General features: G+C 33.0%; 1 protein-coding gene across 1 annotated transcript in view; it reads left to right on the top strand.

Annotated features, from left to right (window-relative positions):
• Positions 1–2460: 2460 nt before the first annotated feature.
• LOC114332092 (phenoloxidase-activating factor 3-like) overlaps positions 2461–26162 on the top strand; it is a 69707-nt gene continuing 46005 nt past the window's right edge. Inside the window, exons 1-2 of the mRNA XM_028281803.2 lie at positions 2461–2640; positions 24272–24428. Of these exons, the coding sequence (XP_028137604.1) occupies positions 2556–2640; positions 24272–24428 (242 nt within the window). The 5' untranslated portion in view covers positions 2461–2555. The remainder of the gene's footprint in view (positions 2641–24271; positions 24429–26162) is intronic.

Genomic DNA, 26162 nt, shown 5'->3' with positions numbered 1-26162 from the left:
GTTTACATTTCTTCCGTTCCTTTTCTCTGATTCACCGACCCCATATCTTCAATAACCATTTTTACCTGATATGGAGCCTACCATTTTTCTTAACCAGCCCTTTGTTTTCTTTTCACAAATAATAACACATTTTTTTGTTTTTCCCTCAAATAACACTCTTTTAATTAATCGTTTTTAAGCCATTCTGATTATGTAGCAAATCCACCTAGCTTTGTTTGTAGTACTTTTTAAGTCCATTATATTATCATTCTTCTTCTCATTCCCTCGTGCCATTTTCATACCCCCAAAAGCTTCGAATAGCTTTCCTTCCCATACATTTAGTTTAATTTCGTCCTGTTTGGTCATGTTTTAAGTCTCACACATAGAACTACCAGTCTTATTGTCCAGTTTGTCCGAAGTAGTTATCTTATGTTAAAAATTATTAAAAATAAAATCAGTAGATATAAATATCTACTTTTATTTGAATTATTTGTTTTAAAACATCGCCTCTTTGTTGAGGTTCTCTTTCTGTTAATGTTTCTTAGAAGACAACTTAGATCTTTTTGCAAAAATCTTCAATAATAAGTGTATACAAAACTTGCAAAATTCTACAAGATTGGTTAAATTTCGTTTATCCCACATCCAACAACACCATTCACGCTCACACTTCGTCGCCAGTCGGAAGTTGGATCTTCGAGTGGTCCTTCAAAATGTTCCGATCGTACCACTAGAAAGATGTACCACTAATCCAGCTAGCCCAGGGGTGGGCAAATACTTTTAAGCGCGGGCCAAAATGACATTTTCAAAATGTCTCCCGGGCCGGAGACCTGTACCATTCCCAGGATGTACGTTGCGCACACGCTAATGTTTTTGGTGGATGTTTTTCTCTGCCCAATAGATAATACTTATAAATAGTTGCAATAATAAATTGCATAGTTGGGTGTGGGTGTACATGCGAACCATTTCTTCCCAGGAAAACTACGAAATTTTTAATGTGGTCCATTATATTAAGCCATAACAAGGATCCAGATAAAAAATGAAATTCAAAAATTCAAGAGCAGCCTTTATGAAGATAAGGAAATTTCTGAGTAACCAAAGATTCAAACTGCAAGTCTGATATCGAATGGTAAAACGTTGTGTCAAATCAACCATCGTCGACGAAATTCAAAGGAGACAAATGGACGACGAGAGGCTGCCAAAACAAATTTTAAAATTGACGCCAAGGGAAAGAAGAGAGGACGGCCGAAACAATCCTAGCTCTGTGGCATTCAGAAGGTAATGTCAAAAAGGAACCTTCACCCTGGCGAACGCAACGACGGACGAACGAAGCTGGAAACTGGGAACCGGAAGGCAGAGAACTCTATAAAAACCGGCATAATAATAAAAATGGTATGTCCACTCTATGCTCGTTTATTGGATTGTTAATGCTGAATTAACGAGAAAGCTGGAAGCTTTTGAGCTGTGACTTTTTAGGAGAATTTTGAAAATACCATGGACCGATTATATTTATTACAAACGAAATGGTGAGAAATCATTAAAAGGAGAAAGACAGCAAGGAGAAAGGGCACATACTTAGAAATATAAGTAGGTACGTTGTTGTAAGTTGTTGCCGGAGCTGATTTTGAAGGGTAAAATCGAAAGAAAATGGTCCTGGTAGACGACAAATACCCTGACCGAAAAATAGTCGCGCCTGGACCGTGTTAAACATAGATGAAGAAAATCTTTTTCAGAAAAGCAAGATAGAGATTCATTTAATTGAACACTACAAACACTAATACTGTTGATTTCAACAAAATCGCATAAAAGAGATGAAGAGCGTGGGAGCAAAATTTCGGACCAATGCTTTTTAAATGCATTCCTTTTTTTCGAATCCTGAGAAAACTAAAAAATATTTTTGAAAAATTTAAACGCAGAATATGAAAGATTACATTATTACCGAGGGCCGAAAATCCCTTAGAATAAACAGTTTCTTTTGAATGAGATATTTGAAATCAAAAAACACATTAAATTTTCTCTTTTTTTTACCACTGTGACTTATTAAAATAAACATAGAAGTTTTCAGGGACTTTCGGCCCTCGGCAATAATTTAATATTTCATTCAGCGTTTAAATTTTTCAAAAATACTTATTAGTTTTCTCAGGATTCGAAAAAAATGAATGCATTTAAAAAGCATTGCGCCTATGCTCTTAGAAAAAATTGCTTGCTGGATTTCTCAACGGGCCGGATAAAGTAAGCGAAAGGGCCGGATCCTTTTGCCCACCCCTGAGCTAGCCTATTCACGGTCCGATTTGAGATCCAACTACGAAAATTGGACCACTAGGACTAGAGGGACCACAAATCTGATTGTGAATGCCCCGTTTTACGATCCACCTGTAATGTTTAATCATCGCATTAACTTGTTTAGTTTTGACGAAGACTTTTACGTCATTAACATATTCCAAGATTCTGCTCGACGTTCAACAGAAAACATAAAACAGTTAGTAGTTTAGTATCTCCGCTTCGGTCAGTGAATGTGGATTCTTGGATAATACTTAGTACCACTTTGTCGTGTATAGTTTACGTATTACTAGTTTGCAATGGTATCTAGTTCAATGGCTTTATTGTGGAAATCTTTGTTATTATTTATAATTACATGTTTTTTGGTAGTGGTTAAATCCCAAGGTTAGTATACTGTTCTTAATATTTTCAATTGCTTCAATAATATAGTAGGGGAGGAAAATATGCTAAATTTGCAGTTACTTGAGCGTAATGGCGACTTATTGGGTTGTGAAAAGTAGGTCCTAAAACCAAAAAAAGTTAAGTTAAATTTGGTGCCATTCGATAGATTTTTCAAAAATATTGAATACGTTTAATTTTCAGTTTTGAGATCTGATGTTCATTTCGCGAAATATCGCGGGGTTCGTATTTAAAATTTTACATTTACCCCCCACCCTCTCCGCGGGGGGTCGAGTTCGGAATCATTCCATAGATTTTTGAAAAATATTTAACACGTATTTTTTAGTTTTTCGATCTGACGTTCATTTATAGTATATAGCATTAAAATTATACAGCCTAAAAATCTTCAACCACGACTAACTAAAGCTCCAGTTTATTACCTTTATTTATGTAGGTACATAAATTTCTGGGTTTTCTGCATCACGTCGGATTCGTATTCTTGTAGTCTTGTGTCTCAACTAGATTTTTTTTACTTTTCTGTATCTTTTTTCCAAATTATAAAACATCTATGTTAGTCCACTTACTGATTGTTTTTGCTGTAAATTTTAAAGAACCGCTTGGATTGACATGAAATTTGTCATACACATAGCTAACATATCAAAGAAAAAAAGTAGTGCTGTGCCTATTTGTCCTTTTGCCTTAGGGGTGTGGTTCACCCCTTCTCAGGGAAGAAAAAAATATTCATTGAAAATAATTCCGGAATTAGATAACCTGACTAATTCTAAGCAACTTTTGTTCTATAAAGTTTTTATATTTAGAAGAAATTAATGTACAGATTACATTATATTTTTGTAGATTTCATAGAAATCTAATTTTTGTATTTTTCCTTATAATGAAACTTCCTAAAAATATTGTTATGTTCTGACTTGTTCGTCGAGCTGGATCAGAAAATACCTACATATGGTTCGAAAGTGTACATGTGTGGCTTTTGCGTCACATAGTTAACGGATGCCTCCATGATTTTTCAATTTTTTGTATCGACCCGTGTTCAAGATATTGAAAGGACATCGCACACATCTTATGGAAAATATAATGTCACTCAAATTCAATAAAATTTATACGAATAGATTCGTTTTAAATTAACGGTCAAATCTTATCATTGCGCCAACTCTTAATTATGATTAATTACGGCGCAAATTGCAATTAAAGTTTATCGAAATCACATTTTTGGAGTCAGTAAAACTGTCAGTTACAATTACTATTGCTCTGGGTGCTATTCAAAAGAGCTTAAAAACCCCGCTGGGCCTAAGCGGATTAGTGAAACTAATCCGCTGATTTATGGAGTACCGACAATTTGGGTATTATAAAATATTTTTTCTCTCTCTAACTTATGTACGTATCCATTTGATTTAAGATTTATTTATATCAATTTCTGCTCTTATTATTGAAAATATGGAGTTGGCGCAATGATAAGATTTGACCGTTAATTTAAAACGAATCTATTCGTATAAATTTTATTGAATTTGAGTGACATTATATTTTCCATAAGATGTGTGCGATGTCCTTTGAAGCAAATTTTTCTCAAATGGTCATCAAACCAATAATGACATAAGCGATAGAAACACAACCTGACAGAAAAACCGATGATAAGATACTACAGGGCAAAGCTAGAAGTACAGATATACGATGAAGATATAATATGAAGCTTGACCAGACATCTCGTAACGGGACAGTTCGTAACCACACAGATGGTAACGGACAGTTAGTAACAACGACAGTTCGTAACGGCGACCTTACGTAACTTTACATATTCGTAACGGACAATAATTCGTAACGTCAAAATTAAATTATTCTGTTTATTTTTGTTAACGTGGAAACTAACTTTTATTATAGTTACAATTAAAATTACGCTTCTCAAATTACGGAACAGGCATCAGGATAAACATTTTCAACACATTACATATTTCGTGGAGAAATAAATTTTTAAAATTGTCTTAAAATAAACATAATCTATGTAGTAATGTGTATTGTATCAAATTTAATAATACAGGGTGTAACAAAAATACAGGTCATAAATTTAATCACATATTCTGGGACCAAAAATAGTTCGACTGAACCTAACTTACCTTAGTACAAATATGGACATAAAAAAAGTTACAGCCCTTTGCCTTTGAAGTTACCAAATTAAAATCGTTTATTTCCAATATTTCGAAAACTACTGGAGATTTTTTATTGAAATTGGACATGTGGCATTCCTATGGCAGTAGAATCTTAAGAAAAAATTATAGTAAAATTTGGACACCCCTTAAAAAATTTATAGGGGTTTTGTTCTTTTAAACCCCCCCAAACTTTTGTGTACGTTCCAATTTAATTATTATTGTAGTACTATTAGTTAAACACAGTATTTTAAAAACTTTTTTGCGTCTTAGTACTTTTTCGAAAAGTCAGTTTTTATCGAGATATTTTGAATATTTGTCAAATCCACCACATATTTGTATATGGTTAAGTACGATTATGGAGACTTTGTAAGAATATGAAAATTTATTTATGACTAGCTGACCCGGTGAACTTCGTTGCACCTTAGATAATGTGTCATAATTAGATAATGTGTCATAATTTTAATTCTAGATCAATTGGTCGAACGCAATTGCTAGAGATCAATAACTCAAAATCAACTGCTCGAAAATGAATTGCTCGATATAAAAATTGATCGAAATAAAAATTGCTCGAATAAAAAAGAAAATTATATGTCCAAATATTTATTCACAATAATGCCAAATTTGTAGGTATATAAGAGAGGTACATTTAATAGGACAAATTATTTAATATTCTACGTATATAATCACAGATATTAATTTGTGGTTCATAATATGTAATTGTTTATTAAACGCAATAACCTATCAACACTATCTCTATATCTTCTATGATCATTTTGAGGTTGTTTGCCACTTATGGATACTCGTTCTCAGAGGCATCTTTCAGTGCATCACAGGTTTTCGATTTCTTTCTAACGCATTAAGTTGGAAGTGACAGAAAAAATGGTACGTCCGTGATCACAGTTTGTTATAACATATATTCTAGTTGTTGATAGATGGCGCTATAATCGAACAAAGAATGATTTAGGAATTATATATACGACTATAATCTGTACAATTTATAAGACTATACAAATCAAAGAAAATAACATTTTATAAATGCAATAAACACAATTGATTTGTTTTTATACCAAATTGCAAAGTAAAGGGTTAAACTGCAATACCCTTTTCATATTTGGCTGATTACGATTCTGACAACTGTCACAATTAACTTAAATATCAGATTCTAATAAATGTTATAAATGTGTATTACCACGGACTTACCTTTTTTGCGGTTACTTGTGACATACTGAAAAATGCCTCTGAGAAGGACCACACTGTTCAATTTTTAGTTCATTTAAACTTTGTTCTTGTTCTAGAGCGGAAATAAATTTCTGCCGTTATTTTTCTTATATTTCCAAAGCTCAAACATATTTAAGATTTATAATAAAGATGTTTTCAGCATAAATTAATATACGATTATATATGTGGAATATCATATAATTTGTTCTATTATACTATCTTTCTTATGTCTATATTTTGTACTAATGTGAATAAATATTTTAGATATACAATTTTCTTTTTCATTCGAGCAATCAACTTTGAGTAAATGTGACCTTTCGGCAGTTGCTTTTCTCTGTAATAATTGTATAAACTCTAAAAAACGTAGGTGTTCTACAAAATATTTTATAGAGAAATTTTTTGATCAACAATAGAGTTTGATTTTATGCTTCTGTATTTTGGTAAAATTTTAAAAGCATTAAAAAGAGTAAACTGACGGACGGACCTATTGAGACAGAGAGCGAAGTGTTCTTGCGCTAGTTTTTTGGGGAAAAATTATTATTGTAGTAGAGATACACGCCTTCGCCAAAATTTTGATTATTATACCAGAGATGCGCCTCTATAAAAGCATCTGCCAAAATTTTGATTATTATACCAGAGACATGGTCCTTCGGCAAAATTTTGAAATATTTTTGGTACATTAAAAATAGTAATCGATAAATTAAAAACTTCATAATTTCACGGATGTTAGTACAATTTTCGCCCGTTCTTCTCGTGTGCTTAATGTCGTCTCTCGTGCTCTCGTGTTGTCCTACGGGCTCGTTTTGTTATCTCGGAAATTAATTGAGCTAGAGAGACGATTTATATACCGTTGGATAGCGAACTCATCAGGGAGTATAACTGCCAAATTTCATAAAAATCGGTCTAGTAGTTTCGGAGGAGTATGGCAACAAATACTAAGAAAGAGAATTTTTTATATATATAGATGTTAAATATTTAAATGGCTATTAAAAAATAACGGTTGAAGATAAAAAAGTGAAAATTTAGGATTGTGTGTATATTTTGGTTCTACATCGTATAAAATTAGGAAAAAAAAAATTTGGCCAAAAAAATTTAAAATAATTTTGGGGGGCAAGCCCCCTTTTCACTTAGGTAGAACGTTCCACTTCAGAAACCATCCCGGGTTCATGCACAACAACTTTGATTAAGGTCATCATACGATCAAATGCATAGTTTGCGAGTCTATACGGAACATACATACATACAAACATTCATTTTTATTTATATAGAAGAGGTAATATTTAGATGGCTATTAAAAATTAACGGTTGGAGATAAAAAAGTGAAAATTTAAGATTGTATGTATATTTTGGTTCTACATCGTATAAAATTAAGAAAAAAAAATTTGGCCAAAAAAATTTAAAATAATTTTGGGGGGGCAAGCCCCCTTTTCACTTAGGTAGACCGTTGCACTTCAGAAACCATCCCGGGTTCATGCACAACAACTTTGATTAAGGTCATCATACGATCAAATGCATAGTTTGCGAGTCTATACGGAACATACATACATACAAACATTCATTTTTATTTATATAGATTTACATCTTTAGGTATACTTTTAACCATGTTAAAAAAGAAGCCACATCTCGATAAAAGGTGCCTTATCGAAAAAATACAAAGAGGCAAAAAAGTTTTAAAAATACTGTGTTTAACTAATGGTACCGCAGTAATACTTTAATAGGAACGTACACAAACATTTGGGGGGTTTAAAGGCACAAAACCCCCATACATTTTTTATGTAAACATATTAAAAAAGAAGCCGCATCTCGATAAAAACTGCCTTATCGAAAAAATACTAATAGGCCAAAAAGTTTTAAAAATATTGACTTTAACTAATGGTACCACCATAATAATTTAATTGGCACGTACACAAAAGTTTGGAGGGATTTAAGGGAATAACACCCCTTAAAATTTTTAGGGGGTGCACAAATTTCACTATAATTTTTCTTCAAGATGTTCCTGCCATAAGAATGCCACATGTCGAGTTTCAATAAAAAATCTCTAATAGTTTTCGATATATTCGAGAAAATCGATTTTCATTTTGTAACTTTGAAGGGCTGTAACTTTTTTTATGTGCATATTTGTACTAAGGTAAGTTAGGTTAATTCGAACTAATTTTAATCCCAGAATATGTCCTTTAATTTATGACCTGTATTTTTGTTACACCCTGTATAATAAATACATTATTAATAAACTGTTTTTCTTTGTTTCATTATTATTCACACTTAGTTTTACTGCTTTAAAGTGACAATTTAAGATAAATAAATAAAAAAAATCCGTTAGTTGTCATATTTATTAAGAAGGATAAGGTGCAAAAATATGTGTGAAATATATTTAAAAAGAAGTGGTCTTAAAAAAGTACCAATACTTTAAGTATAATTAAAGTATACTTAAAGTATACTTAAAGTATAAAATGCGTCTTTTTATAAATTCAGTAATAACTTTGCTAAAAAGTGAAATGCTAACGTTACGAATTGTACCGTTACGAATATGTATAGTTACGAACTGTCGCCGTTAAGAAGTGTCGCCGTTACGAACTGACTATGTTACGAATTGTCCGTTTCCATTTGTCGGGATACGAACTGTGGCGTTACGAGATGTCACGGAACCAAAGTGAAGAACATTAAGGACGGGGTAATAAAGAGAAGAGTAGACTGGAACGACCATATAAGCAGAATGACAACAAATAGAGTAGTAAAGATGGCGAAAGACGGTTCCACAATAGGAAGACGATCAGTGGGACAATGAAATCTGAAACGTAAATGACATATTGCAAAAAATACAGAGACATCTTTATACAAAAAGAAGAAGAAGAAGCACAAGAAGAAGAAGAATATGTCGGAATTTGTAAGAAGAAAGAAACAGCCTGTAGAAACATTGGCATCTAACGGGATTTACAAAAAGAAGAAGAGGAAGAACAAGAAGAAGAAGAATATGTCGGAATTTGTAAGAAGAAAGAAACAGCCTGTAGAAACATTGGCATCTAACGGGATTTACAAAAAGAAGAAGAAGAAGAACAAGAAGAAGAAGAATATGTCGGAATTTGTAAGAAGAAAGAAACAGCCTGTAGAAACATTGGCATCTAACGGGATTTATCTGTCGAAAGAAATTCCCCGTAACATTGACCAAAAACGAGTCTCAAAAAGTAAAAAATCGGCAAAATAATTAGCAAAGCATGATGTCAAGTAGATTTTTTAACCAACAAAGAAGATATAAGAAATGACCCGTAATTGTATCCTACTTGTGATATTTTAAAATGATCTCGAAAAGTAATATATTCCCAGAATTCACTTCATTGATATTACAAACTATATAGCATATTTTATTTCTTGGTTTAGTTCCAGACATTTAACTATTTATTTTTACCAAAAAGAGCATTGTTCCTAGCTTGTTCTCTACTTCATATAAGTTGATATACACTACTCCAAGAAATTAACGCACCACCTTAAAAATGGGTCATTTTTGATGTCTCGAATTTCTTAAACCTGTTGTCCGATTAAGTGATTTTTTGAATATGTTATAGCCTTATTCTTTAACAATATCGCTGTAATAATACTGTTGCTAAACAGGTAAATTATCATTGTATACCGAGTGTACCAATCAAATTGTGTTTTTTTTATCAAATTTCACCACACCCTGTGGAATATTCTAGCATTTATAAAATACTGAAATTAAAACCAAACTATAGCCTCAAATTTTCTTCACATTCTGTTTTTTGATTCAATCGCTTATGTTGGATAATAAAAAAGTTTGGTACTTTAACAATTAGCCATGTTTTTCATCAATACAGGGTGTGCCACAAACTTTAAGGGGTACTTCTGTATGAAAAAGAAATTACAGTTTGCTTTATAAGCGTATGTCCGCAAATGCTTCGTTTCCGAGATACAGAGTGTTGAAGTTTTTCTTACAAACTGACGATTTATTTATTGCTCTAATTGAGATATGCAAATGAAATTTGGTAGGTTTTAAGAGATAGGTATTGAGCATTTTTTGACATACAATTAAGAATTTTATATTCACCATTGGCGTTCATACGAGTAATATGACCCGTATTCACCCCAATGAAGTATGTAAAAGGCGTATTCGCGCTGCATGCCCTGAACGTATCCTGAACTTACCCAGAGGGAGATTGCCTGTGTATTAGGTTTTCGGAGGGAAATATTCGACCTTATTGAAGGTCCAATTTTGTAATGCGCAGGAGTTCTCCCTCTGGGTATGTTCGGGGTATACAGCGCGAAGAGGCCTATTGTTTTTAATTGTGTGTCAAAAAATGCGTAGTAACTACCTCTTAAAACCTACCAAATTTCATTTGCCTATCTCAACTGGTTTTAGATTAATAAATAAATCATCAGTTTGTAAAAAAAATTTCAACATATCTACCTCGGAAACGAAGCATATGCGAACATAATGTTTATAAAGCAAACTGTCATTATTTTTTCATGCAGAATTACCCTTTAAAGTTTGTCGCACTTTTTAGAAACACCCTGTATTGACAAAGAACAATTCTAGTTATTAAACTACCTAACTTTTTTATTATCCAACATGAGCGAATGAATCAAAAAACAGAATGTTAAGAAAACCTGAGACTATAGTTGGGTTTTAATTTCAGTATTTTATAAATGCTAGAATATTCCACAGGTTGTGGTGAACCTTGAGAAAAACACAGTTTGATTGATACAACCGGTATACAATGACAATTTACCTATCTGGCAACAATAATTTATGAAATTTAAGAAAAACCTGTGCAGTCACGATCTTAATTTGGAACTTCGCATAAGAATGGTTCGATGTTATATATTCCCAATACTACTTTACGAGGTTGAAGCATGGACTCTGACAGAATCGCTTTTAAAAAACCTAGCAGCATTTAAGATGTGGGTCTACCGTCGTACTCTGAAGACCAGTTGGGTAGAAAAAGTCACAAAGGAAAGGGTTTTGCAACGTTTGATAATAGTTGTAAAATAGTGAACACGGTTAAAAGGCGTAAATTTAAATAATTTGGTCATATAATGCGTCACTCAGAAAAATATGGCATTCTTCACCTTGTCATGCAAGGTAAAATAATGGGAAAAAGGAGTGTGGGCCGCTGTTCAACTTCTTGGCTTAAAAACCTACGCCAATAGTTTGGGAGAACTAGCACTGAACTATTTCGTGCGGCTGTAAATGAGACAATGATTGTTAATATGCTGGGCAACATGAGAGCAAACGATCGAAAAGCGGTCTCGGCACCTTAAGAAAAACAAGCAACAATATTATTTCAGCGATATTGTTAAATAATAAGGCTATAAACATATTAAAAAAATCACTTAAATCGGACAACATGTTTAGGAAATTCGAGACCCATTTTTAAGGTGGTGCGTTAATTTCTTGGAGTAGTGTATTTGCTTTTTGCTTATAATGCTGAAGTGATCATTGATGGCTTATGACGTGATTTTGTAGTTTTAAATAATCTTCTTTTCTAGTAAGTAGAATAGTGTATCCAAATTATATAATTATTTTGCGTTATACTCACATCGTAGATAAATTATCGTAGACGTATAATATAAAACATCTAAAATTCAACGATACTTAATAAATAATAATTACAATGTTCTTTAATACTTCTTTGTTAGGGGCCTGAATTAGTAAGATGATATTCTTCGTGCCTTATCGGCATGGTAACAGCATCAGTGACATGTTTTCCATTCTAACCCCTGGTCATACCGGTTCTATTAAAGCGTTGAACTGGATATTTTTTATCTTTTTAAAAGAATGCACATCGGTATTTTCGCCGGTAAACGACCACAAATCTTTGGCACTATGTATGTATAATAATGCTAATGCTTAAGATATATGTACCGGGTGTCCCAATAAGAATGGATCTCGGCCATATCTCAGGAACCGTTAGTTTATAGTACAGCTTTGGAAAAAAAAAGTTGCCTTAGGAAAAGCCTGGAAATTATTTTCATAATTGTAAGTCCACCGCTAGAGGGCGCAATTGAATATCAAAAATTAAAAAATCTAAACTGGTTATGGGAATCCGATTATCGTATTCTGCATAAAATTCTGCGCATATTTGATTTCACAAGTTTATGTCTACCTTTGCAAATAAGAGGTGGGCGTGAATGGGAACCTTGTTATGAAAAAATGGCTGTAAGTCCGGTTCTGCTTAATCGATTTTTGTAAACTTGGTCTTGTTGAAAACAGCTCTTTTTCTTCAATGTAGGAGTTATAATTTCGAAACATCCTAATAAGTAATATACCAGTTAGGAGGCTCTATTAAATTTTTTTCAAAAATCTAGTTTTTTTAGAAAATATTAAGTATATTTTTAATATTAATACATTACATGTGAAAATATTAAGGTGATACAGTAGCGATCAACAGGTAGCCAAAACGCGTTCCAAGATTGCGGCTGTAATTTTGAATAGTTTTTTGAGATATTTGACACACGTATTCGTAATATAATAAAGAATGGCGGTACAGAGCCCAATTTGAAAAATATAATAATATGTGGAAATTACTCTGTAATTAAATACAATATTAAAAAAACGAGCCTGTACCGCCATTAAGAAGAACAAAAAAATACACTTTCTTCAAATAAACTTTTTTATCCGATGCCTAGATTTTGTGTCATTTTGGAACTACTATGAAATAAAAAATTTTAATAGTTCCAAAATGACACAAAATCTAGGCATCGGATAAAAAACTTTATTTGAAGAAAGTGTATTTTTTTGTTCTTCTTAATGGCGGTACAGGTTCGTTTTTTTAATATTGTATTTAATTACAGAGTAATTTCCACATACTAATATATTTTTCAAATTGGGCTCTGTACCGCCATTCTTTATTTTATTACGAATAAGTGTGCCAATTATCTCGAAAAAATATTCAAAATTACAGCCGCAATCTTGGAACGCGTTTTCGCTACCTGTTGATCGCTACTGTTTCCTCTTAATAGACAAGGCGAAAACGGCGGGTCCGTTGGGAAAAATATTCCCATGAGATTTTTTTGCATAATCACATTCGTGAGACATTCCAGAATAAGGTTCAAGATATCGCCCACGTGAAAAGTTCAATTTTTGAAGTTATACTTCTTTACGCGCGATATGAGGGTGAATTTTTATATGTTAAAACCTACGATCCCGGCGCATGCGCATTATAACTTTGTTCTGATTGGATGTTCAAATGACATGTCAAAAATTATCCAATATGGCAGCTGTAGCGCAGCTGTGGTTTGGACGGTTGACGGTTTGGTTATGTATGGTTGTTGCGTTTTAAAATTTGTGGGAAGAAAAACAACAAAGGTTAGTTAATAGTTATACTGCCTTTCTAAATAGTTTTCATATTATATTTTTGAAGTTATACTTCAAAATGTTTTAATTTATATATGTATCAGTCCAGAAAAGGTGTGGAAAGAATATATTAGTGTTTTTAAATATATTTTTCTACAAACGTGTTAAAAATGCAATTTTTAGGACTCCATAGGAGCGTTAAAAATGCTACTTTAAGGCACTAGTGCTTTAAAAATTTTAAGGCACTGCAGTTAAAAGTGAATTGTCAAATTGTGAAACGTCAAAATATTTATATTTCATTTATTAACATTAATATTAATAATACAACATGCGCAATTTGAAAAAGGTGGTTTAAAAGGTTTTTTATTATAATTTTGTGTCTTTGGATTTGTCTTCCTTGGGCGTAAAATAATAAAACATCTATTTTTATATTTCACTTGTCACCGTGATGTATAATTATGTATATCTGAAAGGTAAGTGCATGCGGCTTGATGGCCTTGTTGGTAGAGCATTGGACCAGAGATACAAAAATCGCGAGATTGCGGGTTCAAATCCCGGACGATTCATATTTTTTTCTTTTTTTTTTTAATATTTGGCATAATATTTTGGTTCATTTTTGGTAATTATTGTTAATTTTTTGTATTGTCACTGTTAAGTAGGTATATTTATTTCGTTGAAATTATATTATAATAGAAGTATAACTTCTTACGTGCGTACAAAGTACACACACATTCTTTTTTTTTAACAATTCTTTTATTTACATTGCAACACTTAATATTTACGGCTCAGACAATTTTTTTGTAGGTTTTTGGACAATTCTGGATAAAAAAGGTCTCTTATAATTTTTCTCCAAAGTTGATCGTTTTCGAGTTATAAGCAATTTAAAATTGAAAAAACGAAAAATGGCGATTTTCAAGGCTTAATAACTCGGTTAAAAGTTATTATTATGAAAGTCAGAAAGTGACTAAGTCAAAGTTTAATTCCCCCCCTACAAGATCCTGAAGAAATTTTTGTCATTATTTTATTACTAAGCTGTTATTTTTAAGTAATAATTATGAGCGCCATGCACGTGGTAGGCGGCCGTAAATTGAGTGCAAGTACGATGCACAATTGGACTGCCGGAGTGGCATCTCTCTCGAACTTAGCATTTACGGCCGGCTACCACGTGCATGGCGCTCAATATTATTTCTTAAAAATAACAGCTTAGTAATAAAATAATGGCAAAAATTTCTTCAGGATCTTGTAGGGGGGCATTAAACTTTGATTTAGTCACTTTCTGACTTTCATAGTAATAACTTTTAACCGAGTTATTAAGCCTTTACTTGAAAATCGCCACTTTTCGTTTTTTCAATTTTAAATTGCTTATAACTCGAAAAAGATCAACTTTAGAGAAAAATTATAAGAGACCTTTTTTATCCAGAATGGTCCAAAAAACCTACAAAAAATTGTCCGGGCCAAAAATATTGATTTTTGCAATTTGATTAAAAAAAATTATTGTTAAAAAAAATTTGGCCCACTTTTCACATGGGCGACTTCTTGAACCTTATTCTGGGATGTCTCACGAATGTGATTATGCAAAAAAGTCTCATGAGAATATTTTTCCCAACGAACCCGCCGTTATCGCCTTGTCTATAAATACATTACATGCATTTTTAATCCCGTATTGTAAAGCCAAAAAATTGTTTATAATTTTAAAACATTTCTGAGACCGATTAAATAATCAAATTTCAATTGGACTGCACAGGCAAGACGTTGTGTGTAGCCGGCCCATTAGCACACGGGTACACTAAAACGTCACTAAATGATCGTTTTTGAAGATATTCAGTTTATATCAAATATGGCCGTCTAAATAGCGTTATCTACTTGTCTGACAATGTTAGTACATCAATAATATGAAAGGCGGCATTACCATGAGCCATGACGTTTGTCCCAAGGTACGACACCTTCCAATACTACTAATAAAAGTAACATAAAGATGTTAAAATCATAATAGAAATTTACTCGAATGGTTCATTTAAATTGCAAAATATAATTTGTGTCTTTAATTATTAAACCAATGTATAATCGAGAGTAAAAAATGATGCACAATCAACATCCCAGAGAACGGCAGTTCTTGCCAGTGGCGCACAACCCTACTACATATAACACTATAGGTTTGTTCCAACACAACGAGATACCGTCCATGTAACGATCACCGACCTGCGCAGTAAACAAAATAAACCATGGAGCGCACGATATACAGACACAGAACGCATGGAACGTATTATTTTATAGTAACGTGATCGTTATAATATGAGGGTTCTTCGTTGTGTTGGAACCAACCTTATAATATACACGAAATTTTCGGTTTTCTAAATCAGACAGAATTGAAAATTGGGCCAGATCCTATCTTAGAGTTTAGGAAAAGACTCGCCCATCCATTTGTAAACCATTCATTTTGATCAAGGGTGTGGATTTTACGGCCCTTCCCATTTAGGGTCTGTTTTTCGTTCTCGTCCCAAAACTCCCAAAAATTTAGAAAATTTAAGTTCCACCTTCGCGGCTTCTAATAGTACTGATCAATACCTTGCCAACACATGTCTAATTTTGAAAAGCGGTTATACCATTCAAAAGTTACCGAGCTCAGAAATATGACTCAATTTCTATTGGGAAAATGTTTGTGGATATGTATGTAGTGGGTATGTGGAAAAGTTACACGGATCTGAATTTTTTTTCTGTGTTTTAAGAGAGGGTCGGGGCCGATTCAAAACCGGTATAGTTTGTGACTTTTGACCACCCATAAGCCAGCTATAGGACTGGGTAGGTACAAAACGGCATATTTTTGGGGGTAAATATCTTAGGTTCTAGGAGAGACAGGAAAACCGCAAATACACCAAATCAATAGCGTTGAGTTAAGCTTTCAAATGATGCCTAAGTGGTCAGGATCAGACATACACATGGCTCAGTATACGCTGTGAGCTCGTACGTAGAGGGGATATTTAAAAATTCGCGAGCGCCAGTAGTGACAAGTCTGTAAACGTTTACTGGAAATTTGACATAAATGTCAAAGTGATTAATTTAAAATTAAAAATAAAAACATTAATTATAAAAAATATTTGTTGGTCAAAGCTGTGGTATATATTTTTACCTTAAATATACTTACGTTTTAAATACTGAATTTAAGTTTTTTTAATGTTCCGTAATATGTAATTATAAATTAATCTATTAATCTTAGCGCCATCTACACGATAATTGTGAAAGTATTCGAAGTAAGAAATTATTATTTTATCAATAGAACGTCAAAATGATTAGCAATATCTTAAAAAAATCGATTACAATTTAATTACTTTTTGGGTTGTAAATATTAAGCGATAACAATTAAATAATAAATTTAAAAAATTACCGGTGAAAGTTCCATTACTAATCCGCTAGGAGCGACACCAGCGAAGCTTAGAGCGTATAGCCGAAAAACTAAAAAACTAAACTTTTGCAAATTTTTGTTTTTCGACAATTACTCAAAATTACAACCTACGAATTGCGCCAATAACTGAGCGTTTGTAGGAGGACTCTAGATGCGTCTAATGCGTCCTATGAGGTGTATACCTGATATTTGGGAAAATTCGAATTTTTAAGTTATAGGATTTATAAGTATAATCAAATTTATCTCTTATGGGAAAAACGGGGTTTCAAGCTCAATAATTCCTGTAATACCTTCAGGTATCATACTTAACCTTAAATGCATCAAATACTATTTGTCAATAGGTTTCAGACTCGTGTTTAGTAATCAAAATCGGTTAAGCCGTTTAGAAGTTATCGAGTTCCAAAAGTATAATCCATTTAACCATTATCGCCGAAATTGTTTATGTAGTTGTACTAACCACTATATCATTTGGGAGATAATGCGACAAAGGGGATCATTTTTAACGCTTAAAGTGTAATCTAGGAACATTATATACAACTTCATACATTTAATTTAGAAAGTACTTTGGAAACTCCTGATACAAGAATAAAAAAACCGCTAAACGCCGTAAAAATGAGTGGCGCACACAATATTCCAAATAGCTGCAAAAGAGCTGATATGAATATTACGTGGCGCGAAAATATATTTTTACTTTCATGGAAAATAAAATTCTAGTCTTATTTAAAACGATTTTTCCATAATATTTGCTAAATTTGAAGTAAAACGCTCAACAAAAGAGCTTCAAAATTCAAACTGTATTAAAGTTACTCTTTTGTGGCGCGTTTTACTTCAAATTTAGCAAATAGAGTGGAACCTCGATAAGTCGGACTAATCGGGACCGCGGCCGATACAGGTTATCGAAACTCCGGATTAGCCGGAGAATATGGTAAAAATGAATAAAATACATTTTATATATAAAATTTAAAATACATATAAATAATAAACAAATACACATTATAATTGCAAAAACATGAAGTACATAAATATGCACGGTACATCTAAATTACGTACAGTTGTATACAATATTGTTTATTTCTTGGTAAAAAACTCAGACAAAGTGAAAAAACATGTTTGTTTTGTCTGATGAAAATCGCTCCGGGTTAGCCGGACGTCCGGGTTATCGGAGGCCGACTTATCGGGGATCCACTGTATTATAGAAAAGTCGTTCTAAATAAAACTATAATATTGGACATGTCAGCTCTTTTGTAGCTGGAATATTGTTTGCGCCACAATATGCCTCTTCTAGACAGTGCCGGTTTAACCTAACTTCGGGCCCTGGGCGCTGGAGGTTTAGGGGCCTCTTCATTGCTATTCGTTGTCAGTTTTTTAACAAGAAAACAGGTGCATTAACTATAAAGGTTTATTGTAAAATTCATAAAATATTTTTTTAACAAGCAAGAAGAATAGCAAACGTGAAAAATAGTCCAAAAAATACATTTAACCCGGCACCTGCCACGTGGGGTGCTACGAGCACCCCATAACACATTTTTATCAAATATTTGGTATTTCAAGTTTGGTAACCGAGCTGTGCGTCATAGTAGCTTTCTATAATATTATATAGCATAGATGTGTTAGTGTTGAAGTGGTTATTTAGTGTCATTCTGAACTTATAGCTCTAAAGTCGAATTGGGGTGTCATCATCTGGCACTTTAAGTTTTATTTTTTTTTTGTATTTTTGATAAACAGGTCAAATTTACATTTTTCATTGAACTAACTTATTTAAATTATTAATATAGACTCTATACTCACTTAATCTTAATTTTTTTAAATATTTTACTTGACTTCATTTATTATGGCTGGTACTTGCTAATTGGCTTATAACATCTTTTTTATTTTATTTTTTAACTTTTATAACGTATTAGTGGCTAATAAATTAATAAAACATGTTTTTTTATATTCTTGTGTTACTTAACGCATTATTTTGTTTTTTAAAAAAGTAGATCACAGAGAATTTTTAAGGGGTGCTGTGAGCACCCCATGTGGCAGTTGGCGCCTTGCAAAGCCACGTGGCAGGTGCCGGGTTAAAAACATCAATAAAAAACAGAAAGTTCCACAAAACAACACATGACAAACAAAAACCATATTCTACAAAATACAGACAGACAAAAATTAGATCACTTTTTTTTCTTGACTTGGCATTCGCAAACTACCATATAATATTATCACAATTCAGTTTCTCCAGTTCTTCATTCTTTATATATACCTACAATAAATAGTAATAATGCGGCTAGGTTTTCTTGGCCCAAATTAGGCCTTAAATATGTTTTTATTCTTTTTAAAGCCGAAAAAGACTGCTCGTCTGACGCATTAGAAATTGGTATCGTCAAATAAATTTGCAGTAAAGTTAAAATATTGGGAAAAGTTGTTTTTACATTCTGGAAGAATCAAATTTTTTATAAATTGTATGATGTTCATTCAAATTTTGGCATAACGTTACAAAATGGGTAATTTCATTATGCAAGTTCTCTTTGGTTTCATCAACATCGTTTTTATGTTTCTCGCATAAAGTATTAATTGACATCTTGACTTCTTCTTTATCTCTACATTAAAAAAACATCTAAAAGCTGATGTTACATCCTTGTAGTAGCATTCAATTAGCGATTCTGAAAACAGCGACTAATTTTCTAGAATCTAGATTTTCTGCGACAGCGATTTTTTTGCCGCTGCGACTACAAATCGCAAGTGGAGTGCTAGCCTTAGAGGCCACTGTATAATGCCAAATTGCAATTTTTGTAACCGCTTTACTTTTGAATGTTTGAAAGGAAAGAGTGTGTACCTATTGTTTGGGTATTGGCATTTTCGAGAATAATCTGTTTTTTATCTATAAATTAGATTTAATCTATAAATTAGATTCCTATTTTAAAAGAACTTATTTTAAAGACGAAAAGTGAGATAAATTATTATTTAAACCACACAATTCAAAATGAAAATATTAGAAACTAAAAAACTCCTTAACGTTGTTCTGAGGCTATTTTCTTCTGGCATTTTTGCAATTAACTAGTTTTGATGGGAAATAAGCCACAATTTTACTAAAAAAAATGACTTTATTAACGTTTCGATGCCCAAATCGGGTGTCGTTGTCAAAATACAAAAAATATTAATATTTTTATTATAAATAAAAATAAAAAAATAAATAAATAAAAAAATAAAAATAAATTAAATATTAATATTTTTTGTATTTTGACAACGACACCCGATTTGGGCGTAGAAACGTTAATAAAATCATTTTTTTAGTAAAATTGTGGTTTATTTCCAATTAAAACTAGTTAATTAAAAAAAATCCGTTTGTGCGATTATTTTGGATACAATAATTCGAGACATGGCCATTGATTAATAACCTACACAGTTTTTACCCACTACCTGGGTAGTTTTAATCAATAACATGGCGAAATCTGACAAATTTCTGTAGTTTTTGGAAAAGAGCCCCGCCACAAACACTGACACGGGGCCCCTGTGGGGCTAGGCTACGGCACGACGGCACTGTGTATAGACGTGGAGAGATGTAACTATAGAACAAAGGCGTTTGCAGTGTGTTGGCGTATCTGCGTATGAGATTTTTTTCGGAGAATATGTAAATTATTTAGCGACTTTATTTTTTTATAATTAAGAGGAACGGACCCCTTCGGACCCCTCCGGGGTCCGGGCATAAGCCAGACAGAAGCAGCGGTGACAATTTATGTCATTTGAATGTTAAGTGCAGTGACTGAGTTGTATGTAGGACTTGATTTTCAGACGTATTGTATTTCCTTGATATTATCATTTGTTTCGCTTAAACTAAACTTGTTTTAACAAAAATTAATAAAATAAAATAGTTTATATTCTTGTCGGATTGGTACTCACTCAAGGGACCGCAGATATTCGGATACAATTAGCGTCTCTTTGTAAAGACAATGGAGTCGACTAGTCACTGTACCATGCCAATGGTCATTAGATATTGTTATTGAGGTATCAAACCAAATAAAAAATAAATTGTCTCAAAATTGTGAGGAAGTTCTACAGTATTTAAAAATTAGCAACCTCGCACAGACGCGGTCACCATCCAATGCGAATGTCATTATAAAGACAGCAAAATATTAATTTAACAAAATTGATTATTTTAGTAAATATCAACCAGTCTTTAATTATAATCCAGTATGCTAATAAAACTTCTCTCTAATATGATAGAAATAAAAGGTTAGTAGAAATATATAGTTTAGTTTTATAATTAAATGAAATGTTTAGATTTGTATAACGGATTCCCCTTGTTGAGTAAATTGACTTTCCCATCTATTTCACACGTCGGACGATTTTTCATTTTACTATAGAGAAAAATTAATACAACTTTACTGTAAAAGCTTCACTTCAAAAAGTGATAGGTACATTGTTACACGAACGTATTCTAGAGCTTTGGTTCTCAACCTATTTGAGTCATGTTCATTTGTTCATGTACCATAAAATTATTTTTATTATGTTTGGTACCACCTAACACAAATACCTATCAAGCTAGGTAATCTAATTAACTATCCACAGAGAACGGCAGTTCTCACCAGTGGCGCACAACACCCCTACAAGCGACACTATATATACACGAAATTTTCGATTTTCTAAACCTGACTGAATTGAAAATTGGGCCACATCCCATCTTAAAGAATAGGAAAAGACTCGTCCATCCATATGTCATATCTCCATTTTGGTCCAAGGGTGTGGATTTTACGGCCCTTCCCATTTAGAGTCTGTTTTTCGTTCTCGTCCCCAAAACTCCCAAAAATTTCAAAAACTTAAGCCCGACCTTTGCGGCTTCTGATAGCACAGATCATTACCTTTCCAACGCATGTTTAATTTTGAAAATCGGTTATACCATTCAAAAGTTATCGAGCTCAGAAATATGACTCAATTTTTATTTAAAAAAGGGAAAATGTTTGTGGATATGTATGTATGTATGTATGTATGTATGTGTGTGGAAAAGTTACACCGATCTGAATTTTTTTTTCTGTGTTTCAAGAGGGTGTGAGGGCCGATTCAGAACCGGTCTAATTTTTGACTTCTGACTACCGGTAAGCCAGCTAGAGGACTAGATAGATACAAAATAGCATATTTTTTGGGCGTATATATCTTGGGTTCAAGGAAAGACAGGAAAACCGCAAATACACCAAATTAATAGGGATGAGTTAAGATTTCAAACGGTGCTTAAGCGATCAACCTGAGACATACACACTGCTCACCATAGCCGAAAAACTGAAAAATTAAACGTTGAAAATTTTGGTTTTTCGACAATTACTCAAAATTTCAACCTACGAATTGCGCCAATAACTGAGCGTTTGTAGGAGGACTCAGGACGCGTCTAACGGTGTATATCTCATATCTGGAAAAATTCGAATTTTTTAGTTATAGGCTTCATAAGTATAATCAAATCTATTTCTTATGGGAAAAACCGTTTTTCAAGCTCAATAATTCCTGTAATACGTTCAGTTATCATACTTGATCTTGGATGCATCAGATACTACTTGTCAATACGTTTTAAACTCATATTTAGTGATCAACATCAGTTCAGCCGTTCAGAAGTTATAGAGCTCCAAAAGTATAATTAGTCCAGGAACTGAAACTTTTCACTTCGCAATTTTTACAGAATGGATCGATTTGCTTGAAAATTTGAGAATAAGTAGTGGAGAGTCTAAGGATCAAAATCTGTATGATTCCGAAAGACGCTTTTACCATGGGGTGGTTGCCACCCCGTCTCGAGGGTGGAAATTTTTTATTATATTTTGACCGCAAATGTTGGTAAAAACATTAATTGTAAGCAAAAAATGTTTTATATTTTTTTGATAAAATTAATAGTTTTCGATTTATTGGTTATCGAAATTTAGTTTATATCGAAAAAATCAATGTTATTAATCAATCATGGTTTATGTACTTGTAGTGGTTACGATGCTAGTTTGATTGGGCAATCCGAGTTCATTTGCCGGCCATAATTACATAATTATTAGGATGGCTGGGATATGAACTCGGATTGTCTTATCACTGGTGTCGTAAGTTCTAGATCATTTGGGAGAGATTGCGACCAAGGTTCTCGTTCTCAAAACTACCAAAAATTTCAAAAATATTAGTTCGACCTTTGCGGCTTCTGCTAGTACTGATCATTACCTTTCCAACGCACATCTAATTTTGAAAATTACCAGAGAACGACAGTTCTCGCCAGTGGCGCACAACCCCTACATGCGACACTATATATTATATACACGAAATTTTCGATTTTCTAAACCTGACTGAATTGAAAACTGAGCCAAATCCCATCTTAAAGTTTAGGAAAAGACTCCTAGATCCATATATTACTTCTTCATTTTGGTCCAAGGCTGTGGATTTTACGGCTTTTCCTATTTAGGTTCTGTTTTTCGTTCTCGTCCCCAAAACTCCCAAAAATTTCAAAAACTTAAGTTCGGCCTTTGCGGCTTCTGATAGCATAGATCATGACCTTTCCAACGCATGTTTAATTTTGAAAATCGGTTATACCGTTTAAAAGTTAGCGAGCTCAGAATTAGAACTCAATTTTTATTTAAAAATGGGAAAATGTTTGTGGATATGTACATATGTATGTATGTATGTATGTATGTATGTATGTATGTATGTATGTATGTATGTATGTATGTATGTATGTGGAAAAGTTACACCGATCTGAATTTTTTTTCTGTGTTTCAAGAGGGTGTGAGGGCCGATTCAGAACCGGTGTAATTTTTGACTTCTGACTACCCGTAAGCCAGCTATAGGGCTAGGTAGATACAAAATGGCAAATTTTTTGGGCGTATATATCTTAGGTTCAAGGAGAGACAGGAAAATCGCAAATAAACCACATCAATAGGGTTGAGTTAGGTTTTCAAACGTTGCCTAAGCGATCAAGCTCAGACGTACACACGGCTCAGTATAGCCAAAAAATTGAAAAACTAAACTTTGAAAATTTTGGTTTTTCGACAATTACTCAAAATTTCAACCTACGAATTGCGCCAATAACTGAGCGTTTGTAGAAGGACTCTAGGCTAATCTAACGTTGTTTACCTCATATCCGGGAAAATTAGAAATTTTAAGTTATACGCTTCATAAGTATGATCAAATCTATTTCCTATGGGGAAAAACAGTTCAAGCTCAATAATTTCTGTAACAACTTATCAGATCTTTTGTAGCTGGAATATTGTATACGCCACTCATTTTTACGGCGTTTAGCGGTTTTTTATTCTTGTATTGTATACGCTGAAATTTTAAGGAATAGATAAAATAAAAGGGCATTTCGACAAGTCTCCCATATTTTAGTTTTATAGTCACCTACTGAACTTGTAACGTAAAATAGTATTTCATTTTTCTTGCGTTATTTTATGCATTGTCGATTTTTGCTGAGTTTTTGTGATTTTGCGTTTTGTGCACCACCACAAATAATGATATGTACCACCAATGGTACATGTACCACAGGTTGAAAACCGCTGTTCTAGAGAATCGAAATCAATATCATCAATTTGTCATTTTTAATTATTATTTTATATATTTTTTCAGATTCGGCTGTAGATGATGATGGTTGTCGAACTCCTACTGGTGGTGCTGGTCACTGTATACCTCTAAGGCAATGTAAACCGATGATCAACGTTTTACGAACTGCAAAAAGACCATTATCGCCAAGCATTAGTAAGCAATTAAATGCATATTACTGTAAGTGAGTAAATTTTATTAGTAGGTAGTATTAAAAATCTGTCAAAAGAGACCGCTTTTCCCGTTCAACATCATCATCATCAATCAGCCCTAATTTTTCCATTGTAAACATAGGCCTCTCTACATCATGACAACCTCTTGAAATTTTTCGACAGCCACGTCTAGGTCTGTATGCCTTTTAGTCTATTTAACCCTTCCTAAACGATAAGGGGCTATACGATTAGTGTCGTTACAGAATTATTATCTGATCCTTTGTAAAAGGTATATTTAATATACCCCAATAACGGTTACATCACAAAACAAAACGTTTTCGGATTAATAGGTAATCCATCATTAGTGTTAAGCCAATAGAATGCATGCGTGAACCACCAAAAGTTATGGGTGAAAACCCTTTAAAAGTTTCAAGATCTTAAATGATACTACATATTTTTAGTATTACAAATGGATGTTGCAAATATTCCTGGATATAACCCAGGGCAACACAGGACTCTAATCCACGTGGATGTGATATGCAAGGAATGAACCTCACATATTGAAAATTGAGTGTCAACTCTTGTTGACATTGTTGACACTGATGTTGCAAATATTCCTGTATATAACCCAGGGCAACACAGGACTCTATCCCACGTGGATGTGATATGCAAGGAATGAACCTGACATATTGAAAATTGAGTATCAACTCTTGTTTTTTACACCGATTTCCATAACATATTGAAAATTGAGTGTCAACTCTTGTTGACACTCAATTTTCAATATGTGAGGTTCATTCCTTGCATATCACATCCACGTGGGTTAGAGTCCTGTGTTGGCCTGGGTTATATCCAGGAATATTTGCAACATCCATCTGTAATAATAATAATATGTAGTATCATTTAAGATCTTAAATCTTTTAAAGGGTTTCACCCATAACTTTTTGGTGGCTCACGCATGCATGCTATTGGCTTAACACTGATGATGGATTACCTATTAATCCGAAAACGTTTTGTTTCGTGATGTAACCCTTATTGGGGTCTATTAAATATACCTTTTACAAAGGATCTGGTATTTTTTGTGATTTCTGGTATACAGCCAGCTACAGGGATTTTATTTCCCTCGTGGATTTTTTAAATTATTATCTGTTATTTTAAAACATAATATGTGTCGATGGTCTAAAGAAGTCATATCATTCAACGTATGCCATTTCTTAACAAAAAATAAGTAAAATCCTTTATAAAAGATATATGTATTTATTAAAATTCCCTAAAAAGGGCTACATCACAAAAGTAGAACTAGTTTTCGATCTGATAACAGATCATCATCAGTGCTGACCTAAAATAGGTATAACCTAATAAGTTTAAGCAAAATTTATAATGTTGACTATGGTTGAAAAAAGATATAGGTTATGCTCACAAGATGTTGACGTGCTAACCACCAAAATGAAAATATTTGGGTAAAAACCCTTTAAACTTAGCCAGTCATGGAAACATTGACTATAATTATTAAAATAAACATGGATATATTAGATACCACATGCATTACTGACCACGGAGAGGTGAATGGCCAATTTTAGACATACTGTATGTTTTTGACGGTGCTGAAAACGAAAATGAGATTTATTTTGAATTTCATTTGCGGGAACATTGTCAAAATCGCAATTTTATCCTAAAAATAAATAAAAATAAAATCATATTTTTTTGCATTTGCCTCGCTACAACTCTGTTCCATTTTAATATTTTTTTCTGAAATTTTTACGGTTTAT

This window comes from Diabrotica virgifera, chromosome 6 (genome assembly GCF_917563875.1).
Source record: "Diabrotica virgifera virgifera chromosome 6, PGI_DIABVI_V3a".
Taxonomy (NCBI): domain Eukaryota; kingdom Metazoa; phylum Arthropoda; class Insecta; order Coleoptera; family Chrysomelidae; genus Diabrotica; species Diabrotica virgifera.
This window is presented reverse-complemented; position numbering and strand designations above follow the sequence as displayed.